The sequence below is a fragment of the Miniopterus schreibersii genome (assembly GCF_964146895.1).
Source record: "Miniopterus schreibersii genome assembly, chromosome: 7".
Taxonomy (NCBI): domain Eukaryota; kingdom Metazoa; phylum Chordata; class Mammalia; order Chiroptera; family Miniopteridae; genus Miniopterus; species Miniopterus schreibersii.
This window is the reverse complement of record NC_138108.1, coordinates 47,040,026-47,053,995: the sequence shown is the minus strand read 5'-3', so window position 1 is coordinate 47,053,995 and position 13,970 is coordinate 47,040,026. Positions and strand designations below refer to the sequence as shown.

General features: G+C 41.6%; 1 protein-coding gene across 10 annotated transcripts in view; it reads right to left on the bottom strand.

Moving 5' to 3' along the window:
- The window catches only part of COBLL1 (cordon-bleu WH2 repeat protein like 1), a 147,498-nt gene extending 140,055 nt beyond the window's left edge, over positions 1–7,443 (bottom strand). For all 10 annotated transcript variants that reach the window (XM_081143253.1, XM_081143255.1, XM_081143256.1 and 7 more), the window contains exons 1-2: positions 6,831–7,443; positions 6,073–6,187 (exon numbers count right to left, since the gene is read on the bottom strand). In XM_081143253.1, coding sequence (XP_080999379.1) covers positions 6,073–6,187; positions 6,831–6,924 — 209 coding nt within the window. In that variant the 5' untranslated portion in view covers positions 6,925–7,443. The remainder of the gene's footprint in view (positions 1–6,072; positions 6,188–6,830) is intronic.
- Between the last annotated feature and the right edge of the window lie 6,527 nt (positions 7,444–13,970).

The window sequence follows — 13,970 nt, the reverse complement described above, 5'->3', positions numbered from 1 at the left end:
CTACCTTTGGTCCAGCTCTTAAGCACATCTGTTTCTAAACATCTGAACCACATATCAGTCATTTCTAGTGAAAGTTTCTCCAGCACAGAAGTTTAGACCTACTCTTTAAAATATATTCCAGCGCCTGGCCGGGTGTGGCTCAGCGGTTGAGCATCGACCTAGGATTCAGGAGATCGGGGTTCGATTCCGGGCCAGGGCACATGCCCGGGTTGTGGGCTAGGCAGCCGATCAATGACTCTCTCATCATTGATGTTTCTATCTCTCTCTCTCCCTCTCCTTTCCTCTCTCTGAATCAATAAAGATGTTTAAATAAATTAATTCATTTAATTTAATTTAATATATTCAAGTATCTTATAAATGTTAAAATTCCAAAATGCCCACCAAGGGGCCAAGCCTAAGTTTTCACTGGGAAAAAAATGCATCAATTACTAACCAAAATTCGGCAAAATCTCTAACCATAAGATAAATATTGCTTTATACAAACAGAATATAAATCATTTTGTTCCAATTTATTTTTAAGTTCAATACTTAGAAGTCTCCCCAGTAAATAAATTTAAAATTAAATAATGACCATTTCATTTGCCAATTTCATTAGTTAGTCCTGGGGGTCAACAAACTTTTTCTGCATATGGGCAGAGGGCAAATATTTTTAGCTTTGCAGGCCATATATTCTCTGTCTGGACTACTCAATTATAATGTGAAAGCTATCATACACAATATGCAAATGAATAGGTATGGCTGAGTGTCCATAAAACTCTTTACAAAAACAGGTAGAGGATTAGAGATTAATATCCAGAGTATATAAGAACTTCTGAAACTCAACAACCACAAAAGCAAAAAAACGATTAAAAAATAGGCAAGGGACTTAAGTCAACATTACTGAAAAGAAGATATGTGAATAGACAAAAGCATGAAATGATGCCTGACATCACTAATTGTTTAGGAAATGCAAGTGAAAACCATACTGAGGTAACACCTCACACTCATTAGGATGGCCACTATAAAAAAAACACAGAAAATGATGAGGGTTGGCAAGGATGTAGAAAAACTGAAACCCTTGTGCATGGTTGTGGGACTGAAAAAATGGTACAGCTCCATGGAAAACAGTATGTGGGCCTCAAAAAATTGAAAATGGAATGACCATATGATCCAGCAATTCTGGCTATGTACACAGGAGAATTAAAAGCCAGTTGTCAAAGAGATATTTGTACACCCTTGTTCCTAGCCGCGTTATACACAATAGCCCCAAAATGGGGCAACCCAAGTGCCCAATGATAGATGGAGACGCAAAAATGTGATATATACATACAATGGAATATTATTGTTCGGCCTTAAAAAAGAAGGAAATTTTGATATATGATACAACATGGATGAATCTTGAGGACATTAAGCTATGTGAAATAAGTCGGTCACAAAAAGCCAAAGACTGTTTGATTCCATTTATTTGAGATACCTGGAATGGTGAAAATCATAGAGACAGAAAGTAGAATGGCGATTTCCAGGGCTGAGTGGAGAGAAGGGGAGTTTTGTTTAATGGATATAGAGTTTCAGTTTTGCAAGATGAAGAGTTCTGAGGTAGATGGTGGTGATGGTTTTACAATAATATGAATGTACTTCATACCACTGTGCTGTATACTAAAAATGGTTAAGATAGTAATTTTCTTTTCGAAATATATCTTTATTAATTTCAGAGAGAGGAAAGGAGAGGAATAGAAAGATAGAAACATCAATGATGAGAGAGTCATTGATCAAGCCCGAAACCCGGGCATGTGCCCTGACCGGGAATCGAACCCTGATCGCCTGGATCCTGGGTCCACCACGCTCAAACCCTGAACCACACCCGGCCGGGTAAGACAGTAAATTTTATGTCATGTGTATTTTACCACAATAAAAAAAGTTGGAGAAAAGAAAAAAGAAATACATATAGAGGACCCATTTTGACACAATTTGTTGGGCCATAGTTTGCTGACCAGTGGTTTAGGCTATTACATTCTAAACATAATGATTTAAAGTTGGCATCAAAGTACCATTTCTACACATACATCATATTCCTTTTTTTTCCTGCACAGTTACAGATTTTAGTAAAGCCCTTAACATCAGAAGTCAATCTCCCAGTAACTAGAAAAACATGTTTTACACAAAATAAGGGCTCACAAATTATGACTAATGAATTAAATAAAAGCAGTTGTCTCAATAACATGAAGCTTGTTATTTATTATTATATAAATAAACCTGGCATTTCAATAATAAAGGTCATAATGTTATTCAATTACCCTCTAACACATTCAAAGGAAATTAGACTTTGAACAAAAAGTCTATCACTGTCTTAATAAACAATTTCACGTTTCTCATTTGGCAATCAAAAATCATAGTTTTGAAATTAAACAACTCTAACAGTTGCCTAATAGCAAAAAATAGATTGTCATACGACAAAAGACCATCAGTTTACTGAGTTAAATTAAATCATCCCAAACACAGAAAAATGTTAAACATGATTCTGAAGATATAAACCAAATATTTAAGTTCCTTTTAAATGCTAAGCATTGGGTTTCTTATGCATTAGAATTTTTAGGAGTTTTAAAATAATAAAATATAAACATGATTTAAAAAAAAAAATCAAGGCAAGGCATTTATAAAGCCACTTTAAATAAAAATATTATTTAGCCATTCAGTAAAATCCATGGTAGTAAACACACTGGGTGACAACAGGCCTAGTGATGAAGAGCATAAATTTGGAGATCAGGCCTTGTTTCTATTACTTTCATCCCTTAGAGTTGTGTGGCCTTGAGTATGCTAAACAATTTGAGCCTCAGTTTCTACGATCGTAACAGAGTTAATATGTTTCCTCAAAAAGGAGTAGCAATTTTTTTAAATAATAAAGCTATAAAGGACCTAAATGGATCTTTAATTTAAAAGGCAAAATAAAGCTGAAATTTACAAACTTGAGTTCCCAAAAAATGATTAATAGCAGCCTCCATTCCCTTTATGGCTTCATCTCCATCTCACCTGTTGATACCTACTTAATCAAAGGTCCTCATCTGTGGTTGCATATTAGAATCACCTGACCAGCATTTAAAAACTCTCCATGCCTTTGTCCCAGGTCAGGTAAAATCAGAATAGGTAGGATTGTGAGAGCATGGGCTATTAGTATTAAAGATACCCAGGTAATTCTCATGTTGAAACCTCAGCTAAGGCATTCAGCTTCTAAGTAGTCAATAGATTTTAGCTACCAACAACTCAGTTTACATAATCAGTGAATTTTAGAACCAGTAATATATCCACATAAAAGCTTAAGAAAGCAGCTGCTAAATTATTCCTTCATTTTTACACCACCTTCAATTAACTCCCTAGGCCCAAAGCTGCAAGATTATAAAGTAGTAGGCTTTTTTCCCCCGACCATTCCTGAAAATTTGTTTCAGAATCAAAACATTAAGATTCCTCACAATAAGATCAACTTACACTGTTGACATTTAAATTTCAAAGAGGTTTACTTAGTTATTTTTGATCATATTTACATGGGCAACTAAAAAACACAAGCACTAGTAGATCTAAAGCTAAGGTACCCAAGATGACTCTGAAATTTAAATGTATCATATTATGGTTAGAAAAAGATTTAAAACAATTAATGCAATGAACCAGGCAACTAGTCCTAGGTTTTCCTTCTGGTTTTGCCACTAATTTGCTATGGGAATTCAGCAAAGTCACTCAGTGTCTCGGGGCTTCAAATTGTCACTTATAAAATATGGAGTTGCACTAAATTTCTTTAACATGACCTGTTACAACAATGTAAAACATGGGAAATTACAGAGAAATTCTATAGAGCAGTAATATATAAGATTAAGGATTAAACTAGGCCTTGTAGCTATTAGAGTAATGAGTCATGATTTAAGTAGTTTTATAGCAAGGAATTTACTTCTCAAACCTAATGATTTATTATAACATATTGACTGAGCTTGCTCCCTACCACCTCCCAAATAACTATACCTAGGATAATATTTTTCGCAGTTAAAACCTTTTAAATGTTTCCAGTTTTTGAGAAAAACAACAAAATCAATACTGAATATTCAATAAATACCACATAATAGGCACTTGGGATATGCCAAGGGACAAGATAGATAAGTGAAAGAAGACAGATAAAATAGAGTAATTTTTTGTTTACACTTTTCAGATACTGATAACTTTTCTGAAGATAACGTAAAATGATACAGTGGGGTGCTTTTAGATATGATATTGAAGCATTATTCCAGATGTCCTTCCTTAAATTTGGAGAGGAGAGGGCAAAATTCCTTAAAAGCATTTTCTTCATATTTGAGAAATTAGATAAAAGTTTTGTATATTCTTTTGAACAAAGAACTTACTAGTTAAACCTTTAACTTCTCAAAAGTAAAATCTGAAGTATCTTAATTATAGTCATGCTTATCACTAGAAAATTCTTACCATTCCTTCATCTCAGAGCCAGCTGATCTCATCTATTTTACTCAAAAGTATTAATTTATTTCTCAACGCCCATAAGTATATTCTGTGTACGTGCATAGGCTGGGTTCTTTTTTTTTTCTTTTCTTCTTTTAAGTACTTTAAGCTAACCCATTTTCAAATCCACCAAGTTAATTCAATTTTATGGTACCTTACTACATCATCTCAGTACTACTGAAAGATGTCTCATCTTCAATTTACATAACTCTGCAACTCCATCGAGAGGCCCATGCTGTTATGATTACTATCTTCCTACCAATGTACTTCTTTACTCAGGCATCCTAATGTGAAAATCTCTGGAAGAATCTATGATATTATCTGAATGAGAAAAGTGGGGAAAGAGTAGGAAAGGAAGTAGTGAGTGTGGTTACTTGCAAAGGGGAGAAAATAACTATTTGGAACAAAATGAAAGAATTCATGTACCACGTAGGCATTATGCTAAATATCTTTTATATTAGTCATGCTGCTCTGAGACTTTCCCATGTTTCCTCTAGACAACTGCCAGTGTTTGCATGGTCTCTGATGAATCAACATGCTGTGACTTGCTTCTACGGAAACGCCTGTCAGGTTCCAAGGAAAAACTGACTTCTCTACTATTTAATCGGGAAAACTGCACAACTCTCATTCATAGGTTTCAAAGTCGATACAGTATTTCCTTAATGTTTCTTTTCTGGAACGTTTCTATTCTTTTAAGGGCATTTCTGCGTTCAGATTTTCAGAAAAGAAACAGAGTTTGGGGGAACACTTGCAGAAAAAAGGTTCCACTGCATCCAAGGGGTTTCCCACTTCAGCAGCTCAGCGAGCACCGGCGTGAAGCCCTCACTGTTGACCAAGACGAAGGTTACTTTCAGGTTCTCCCCATCTCTTGCAGAACTACCTGTTCTCATTACTGTTTACCCAAACGCTTAGCAAGGTGATATTAGCATATCTGGCAGGAAGGCACGCTTCATTTAATATTAACTCACCATGTGACAGCCCCTTCGCCTCCAATCTCTCCTCAAACACGTGAGGATACAAAGAAAAGTCTGCTTGTTTGCCGTCTGCCTTCGCGCTAGGCTTTGGCACCAGTAATTGGTCCCCGGCACACACACCCCCGATCAGAGGCGCGCACCCCGCGCGGTCCCGGAACTGTCAAGCGGGCTGACAGCCGGCACCGTCCCGCCGCCCTCCAAGCCCGGCAGAAAGCCCCTTCCTTAGTCACCCCGACACTGCTCACCTGCCTGGGCCTCAGCTCTCGTCCAAGGGAACTTTTCCCCCCCTTCCCAAGAGCTCGCTTACAGGTATCCCCCGCCGCGCTCCCGAAGCCCCAACAAGGGGCCCTTTGTTACAGTTCTTGCTCCGGGACCTCACCCGATTCTTGGCACCCAGCTGCTCTCCAGCCACTCGGCGCAGCCCCAGCAGGAAAGCAGGGAGAAACGATCCGAGCCCTCACCCCGGGCGGCCTCCGAGGCCGGAGGAGGCAGCCTCCTCGGCCGCGTGCCGGTTGGCCAAAGTCAGGCGGCCGGCAAGCAGCGAGTCGCCCGCCAGGTGAACGCGCAGATGCCCCCCGCCCTGCCCTCGCCCTCCCCGGAGAGCGGCGGCGCGGCGCTCGCGGCTTACCCGGCGGCGGCGGGCGCTGTCGGCACCGCCTGGGCGTCCTGCGCGCTCGGGGCTCTGCCGTCCATCACCCTGCGGACCGCGGCGCGGGCTCCCGCTCCCAGGCGGCGCGTCACTGCTGCAGTGGGAGAGGCCAGCCGGTCAGGGCGGGACGCGCGCCTTCCCGAGGCCCGAGCGGGGCTGGCCGCGCGTCGGGGGCCCGCCCGAGCCGCCCCAACCCCGGGCCGGTCCGCCTCCCGAGTGCGCTTCCACCTGCGGGCCCCGGGTCCCTGCCCGCGGGCGCCGGGAGCGGCGGCGGCGGGAGGAGGCGCTGCAGCCCCCGCCCCGCGGGGTTGACTAGGGAGCCATTGGCGCCTCTCGCGGAGGGCGAGGAGCAGCCCAGCCTGCGAGGAGGAGGAGCGGGCGAGGGGCGAGGCGCACGGGCGCAGCCGCCACGCCTGCAGCGCTCCCCCGGGCGGGCGGACGAAAAGCCCGCGGAAAACTTTTCAGAAGGAAAGTTGGGAGGGCTCGTTTCTCTTTTCCCACCCAGAGCCCCTACTTTTTCAGGAGCCAGTGGCTCGCCTGTTCTCCCCCGCGGCTCCCTTCCCCACTCTCCCCTCCCGGGGCTGCGCGCTCGCGGCTCGGCTCTCAAGCCGGGACTTGAAGGGGGGAGAGAGCGCAGCGTCTGAGGCTCGGCCCAGCGCGGGCCCGGCCGAGGCAGCGCCGCCCCCAGCCCCGCAGGCGGGGGCGCCGCGAGCCTCTCCCCAAGCCGGCTCACTCACCCTGCCCCATTTCCCTGCCCGGAGCCTGGGCGCTCGCCGCCACCTCCGCCGGACGGCCACCCAGCAGTGGCGACGAGGCTCGGCTCGGTGGCATCGGAGCGAGGGACGCAGCCAGCCGGAGCGAGAAACGGGGCGGGGATGGACGGGGACAGAGCTGGGACTTCCTTCTCCCGGGGCTTTCGGGGCTTTGGGGTCCGGCTGGGGAGGGCGAATGGAAAGGAAGCCGCCCAGCGGAGTGTTCCCATTCCCACCGCTAGGGCGTCGCCTCGGAAGGCCAGGCGCGCGCCTGGCGGACAGGTCGGGGGGAAGGGACCGTACCTGCCCCGCGAGGACCCCAGGGGAGGATCCCGGCGGCTGCGGAAATGCGTAAACTCGCCGGACTGGGCCGCGGCCTGCCCGCCCCGACGGCTGATCCGCCGCGGCCCGGGCGGTTCTCTTTGTGGCTGTTTTTCAACCTGACCTCTGAAATTGCTCCTCTGCTAGAAGCGTACCTGTGGCACCGTGAGCCGCCTAATCGGTGGCAGGCTGAAGCTTGTCCTAACTTCAGAGGCGTCTTTCTCGCTTGCTTTCTTTCCCTCTGTTAACAGCTGTGACATGAGCACTGGACACTATTATGTCTGAGGACAGTTTATAAACTAAGGACCAAAGGGTAGACCTTGTTGACCTCTTGGAAGTGAGGAATAAAGGGATCAGCTGCGTGCTTGTTTGTAAGTTTTAGTTCCCACGTGGATGCTCTTTAGATAATTCTTTACACCTGACAAACAGATATATTCGCATATCTTTATATTATCATCAGTGTCAATTGCTGTATGGGTTTTGATGGGTCCAAAAGCTGGCTTTCAAAAAATTACGTGAAGTTAATTAAGAAATTAACTTTCAACTACCTTTTTAAAATAAACATTTCAACAAATTGCTATGGAGAGATTAGGTGAAAGAGTATCCTGTCCGTGGCCTCTAATGTGGTATTAGCCTCAACTAACAAATCTGTGTCAACCACTTCACCCCACCGATAGGATAACATCTGGTAGGTGGTAAAAATTAAGTTAATATTTAGAAGCAATTTTTGAGTAAATGATCCTTTAGTTAGTTGTTCAATATTGTAGCAACCAAAAAAATATATATATGGCTGAAACTAAGTAACATGTTAAATACCTAGTAATATGCCATTTGTCTATAATGGGCAGTCATTAGTAATTATTCCTTCCTGTGCATAATGTATTCCTTTCAGTGTAAATGTGGCTTATTTAGATTATGATATTGGAACCCTACGAAAAAGCAAGTCTTGTGTTTTAATATTTTCCCTAATATTAAATCAATTCATTTAAGTGCATATGGCTTTTAGTCTTTAAACAACTCAGGTTAAACAATGTCATGAATCAATTATGACTCTAAATGACTAGTTGCTTGCACAGACAGTAATGCAAACATTGAGTAACAGTGAAACTACTTAAAGTCTGTAACTTTCAGTCACAAGATCAAGATTAAACTTTAATTAGTTTCAACCTTAATATATGACATGCTAGTAATATTATTGACTGCATTAGTCTAATCTGAAACATAATACACTTTCATAACATTTCAAACTACTGAAGGCATTTTCAGTGCTCATCAATTTTTCCTGTCCTCTTTGTGCTTTTATGCATAGGGGAGAATTACACTAATTTTGGAAATCAGGTATAGTGATGTAATTTGTTTTTATACATAAATGTGAGTGGACGTGAAATGTTTCATTTCCTGGTGGAATCACTTCAGGGCCAATGCTTGACTCTCTGCTCTCTTGCCTTGCCGCAGCAATCACAGAAATACATATTAAGGAAATGGCATTGGGCTGAAGGATCCTGGGATGCTAAATTATTACACTGCACAGCTGGCCGGGAGAGTCCCAGAACCTACAACAGACTCTGCATTAGCAAGAAATAAACTTGTGTTGGGTTAAGCCACTGAAATATTAGAGTAGCTGTTGCCCAGCATTACTTAGCCTACCATAGGTACACAGTAGTCCCCCCCTTATCCGAGGTTTCACTTCTGCAGTTCTAGTTACCCATGGCCAATGGCAGCCAGAAAATGTTAAATGGAAAAATTCCAGAAATAAACAATTGATAAATTTTAAATTAACTACTGTTAATGAGTAGTGTGAGGAAATCTACAGAATCCCAATCCATCCCACCCCAAAGTGAATCACTCCTTTGTCCAGCATCTTTAAGCTGTATACTCTCCCCACTCATCAGTCACATAGTAGCCATCTGGGTCATCAAATTGTCACAGTATGGCAGTGCTTGTGTTCAAGTAACCTTTATTTTACTTAATAATGGCCCCAAAGCTTAAGAGTAAAATGTCTTAAAATTCTATAAAAGTGATGCTGGCAATTTGGATATGCCAAACAGAAGCTGTAAAGTGCTTCCTTTAAGTAAAGAGGTATGTATGTATAGGAAAAAAACAGTATGTATAGAGTTTGGTTCTATCTTTGGTTTCAGGCATTCACTAGGGGTCATGGAATATATCCCCTGTGGATAACGGGGGACTACAGCACAACCATGTGGGTTATAACCTCTGAATTCCTTGACTGCATAGGAACTATTTACGACAATCAGTGACATTTTATTTGTAATGTTACTAAAACATGGTTTTACATCTGGCAAGTGTAAGGCTACTCTCTTCTCCCTATATTTTTATTTGGATTAAGTGCTGCCTCACAGCTCCAGGCACGATTCTTAAGCAGGTTATAAATTTTGCAATCTGTCAATGCTATAAAACAAGCTGAGCTATTGCTAACACTATTTCAACACCCAAGAGTTTCTTTCCAATTCTTTCTGAAATATCTCACCTTTTTTTTTTTTTTTTTTTTTAACAATGTTAGAGAAAGTTGAAGAAATTAAGAAGTTGGTTGAACATACCAATGGTAGTTTTGGAATACAGTTTTTCCATTTGTGAGTCTGTGTTTCAACTGAAGTTAGCTACAGAAGTCTAGAAAGAAAACAATAAATTGCCTAGTTATTTCAGCATTAACATGTCTTTAAACTTCAAAATCAGGTCAATTCAATGAAGTTAGCCATTTTACAGTTATCATAGTTTTATTTGTGGGAATTCATAATGCCCCATATTTGAAGGGAAATTTGGAAAATATTTTTTAATTTTTAGTTTTTTTATCAGTAAGATGGTGATAAATTAGTATGATATTGTAAGTTGCAAAGTTTGAATTATGAATAAATATAACAAATGATTGTACTCTATTAAAACTAACTGTAACAGATACGTATCATACAATGTTAACTCTGAGAAACACTTTGGAGGTTGTTTGCTCATACTATCCATTACACTTGTTAGAAAACTGGGAAGTATAAATAGGATTGTCACATTTAGTAAATAAAAATACAGCATACCCAGTTAAATTTGAGTTTCAGATAAACAATGAATACTTTTTTGGCATATGTATGTACCATGTAATAATTATACTAAAAAGTATTTGTTGTCTATCTGAAATTCAGATTTAACTGGGAATCCTGTATTTTTTCTGGCAACCCTGCTCACAGAGGATTATTCTTTTTAAAGGGCATGCAACTAACTATATGCTGGTGCAGGAATCAAATCTGATGGTTTAGAAAAAATAGCCCTGCCTGGCCGGGCGTGGCTCAGCGTTTGAGCATAGACCTAGGATCCAAGTGATCACCGTTGGGTTCCCAGTCAAGGCACATGCCTGGGTTGCAGGTCTGATCCCCGGTCGGGGACGTGCAGGAGACAGCCAATCAATGACTCTCAGCATTGATATTTCTATCTCTCTCTCCCTCTCCCTTCCTCTCTGAAATCAATAAAGATATTTTTTTAAAAAAAAAATAGCCCTATTTCATAATAATAATAAGAAACTGAAAACAGTCTAAACACTTAAATTGAAAACCTTTGAATCTATGGACTCTAGTTACCAATTTCTCAATTACTTTATTTTCTCAGAATTTGAAAAGTGCTCACATTTAAAAATCAGCTTTTGTTTTAATTTTGCTAAAATGAGTAGCTCAATTGGTCATCACTATTGTTAGAACTGAATAGCAGCTCTTCGTCAAGGCATGTCTTCTCAGTACTTTCAGTTGATATTGAAATTCAGTTTAAAATTTTAGCTAAGAAAAAATAAGAATTAGAATCCTTTAGAATCATCTTATAATTTAATTTTTATCTAAACTTGTTGTTGTAGATTGTTGTCACTTATTTATATTTTTATCAACACAGCTACCTTTAATCATTTTTGTGTGTAATGGGAACAAATCCAACACTTTAACACTGAAGTGCTAGTATATTAACCAGTCTCAGTTGCGGAAAGGGAGACAAGTGTCGCTTAGGGGGCTTCCTGGAAACTGAGGCAGGAGCTCTTGCATTAGCCTTAACTAGTGAGGTCATCAAAGCTTTTGGGCTTCTCCATTTCTCTTTGAGTAAATTTATTTTTTTCCACATAAGTTTCTAATTATTTTATGTAAGTTTTCAAAATTATTGACATAAAGTTGCTACCAATATCCCATTTGTTTACTCTCTAAGAAAGTTGTAATTGCATGGCATTTTTCATTACAAATGCATTTATTTATGTCTTCTCTCTTTTATTTTTACTAATATTGCCAGAGGTATATCAATTTTATAAGACCTTTTTAATATCCATCTTTTGGCTTTGTTGATCTCCACTGCATATTTATTTCCAAATTTTTTAAATGCTTTGCTCTGTGAAAGTAGTCCCAGGGAAAAGGTCAAATTGGAGTTAGAAGTTAATGTATCAAGAAAGTTATAGAGATGATACCTGTTCTGAGGAGGAAGTTGGACCAATGTTTTAGATACCCTCCAAATCAAACAATCTTTGTGTTTTGAGAACTGTGTTATTTAGCGAGAGTAGTAGTTGTAGCTAACTCCAAATTGTGGCTTTCCTATAAAAGTACTCCTTAGGAATATGGGGGGGGGGGGGTGATCAAAAATAAAGTATCTTAAAGTTCTATAAAAGAGATTTTATTAAGAATGCAAACTGCCCGGCTGGGCATGGCTCAGTGGTTGAGCATCGACCTAGGATCCGGGCGATCGGGGTTCGATTCCTGGTTAGGAAACATGCCCGGGTTGCGGGCTCGATCCCCAGTAGGGGGAGTGCAGGAGTCAGCTGATAATGACTCTCTCATCATTGATGTTTCTATCTCTCTCTCTCCTTTTCCTTTCCTCTCTCTGAAATCAATAAAGATATATTAAAAAAAAAAAAAAAAAAGAAGAATGCAAACTATAACACCTGAACACCTGGTGCCTTCTGGCAAGCCATAAAGAAAGAGAAAATCTCTTATTAATGTTATAGTAATAATATGTTTGATATCTTATATTTACTCATCACTTTGAATATTTCTTTCCACTCCCTTCTGGCCTGCAAAGCTTCTGCTGAGAAATTAGCTGACAGTTGTATGGGTGTTCCATTGTAGTAAACTAACTGCTTCTCTCTTGCTGCTTTTAAGATTCTCTCTTTGTCTTTAACCTTCAGCATTTTACTTATAATGTGTCTTGGTGTGGGCCTCTTTGGGTTCATCTTGTTTAGGACTCTCTGCACTTCTTGGACTTGTAAGTCTATTTCTTTGTCATTATTTTTTCAAATAGATTTTCAATTTCTTGCTCTCCCTCTTCTTCTTCTGGTACTCCCATGATGCAAATATTGGTATGCTTGAAGTTGTCTCAGAGGCTCCTCACACTCTCTTCATATTTCTGGATTCTTTTTTCTTTTTGCTGGTCTGATTGGGTGTTTTTTTGCTTCCTCATGTTCCAAATCACAGATCTGAGTCTCAGCATCCTATAATCTGCTGTTGATTCCCTGTAAATTATTCTTCATTTCAGTTAGTGTATCCATCATTTCTAACTGGTCCTTTATTATGTCATTGATGTCCTCACTAAGTTCCCTGAAGTTCTCACTATGTTTCTTGAGTATCCTTGTAACCACTATTTTGACCTTTGTCTCTGGTAGTTTGCTTGCTTCCATTTCATTTAGTTCTTTTTCTGGAAATTTCTTCTGCTCTTTCATTTGCTACATGTTTCTTTGTCTCCATATTTTGGCTGCTTCACTGTGTTTGTTTCTGTGTATTAGGTAGAGCTGCTATGTCTCCTGGAATTGGTAGAGTGGCTTTGCATAGTAGGTGTCCTGTACGGCTCAGTGGCTCAGCCTCTCCAATCACCTGAGCTGGGGACTCTAGGTGTGCTCCTGTGTGGGCTGTGTGCGCTGTTGTAGTTGAGCCTTGATTTCTGTTGGCATCACTGGGAGGGATTGAACCCCAGGCCAGTCAGTTGCAAGAATTGGCTGCGACTACAGTGGAAAAGTTACTGTGCAGGAGATGCCCCTATGGAGCAGGACTTGCTTCAGTGGGGCTTTGGCACTCAGCGAGTCTGCCCCTTGAGTGTGTCATTTGTGGATATGGTAGGGTAGTAATCTGGCACGGTCTGAAGCTGACCACTGGGTGCACTGGCTCTGGGACCTTCTGAGAGGTGCAAAGTCAGCTAGTGCCTGTGCTCTGCAATCTACAGATGGCTACTACTTGTATTGGGCTTGGAGGTGCCCAGGAGAGGCCAAGCTGTGAACCAAGGCAGGCTGCTGCTAGTACCAGGCTGGGACCACTTAGCAAAGAGGTATGGGGCATGCTGAGGCCAGCTACTGCTTGTTTAAGAGATTTTAAGAAAGTCTGAAGCCTGAGCCAGGACAGGGCATTCAAATGGAAAAGCCATTGCAAACAGCTTGGGTGGGGCTGCAAATTGGGTGGGGTGGGGTCTTAGGGAGTAGTCACCAAGGCAGGGAGAAAAGTGGGGGCCAGGTTGATGGAGACTCAGATATGTTGTCTGCCAGTCAGCTCTATGCGGGGAGGGTCTCAGCAAAGGAACAGTCACCTCTGCCAGCACTTTTGTCTGGGAGAAAGCTGCCCCCCTAGTTCTTGCACCGATGCCAGACAACTTAATTCCTCCCTGTATGTCCCTGGATCCTTTCAAGCTGCTGCCCCAGAAGTAGAGCACTGAGGCAGTGAGTCCAAGTAAGTCTGTGCCCTGGCCTTTTAAGAGTAACTACCTGGGGCTCCAGCAGCCTCCCTGTCACTCAGCCATGATCCCTACTGGTTTTTATAGCCTGAAGTTATATGGATTTCTCTTCTCCACACTAGA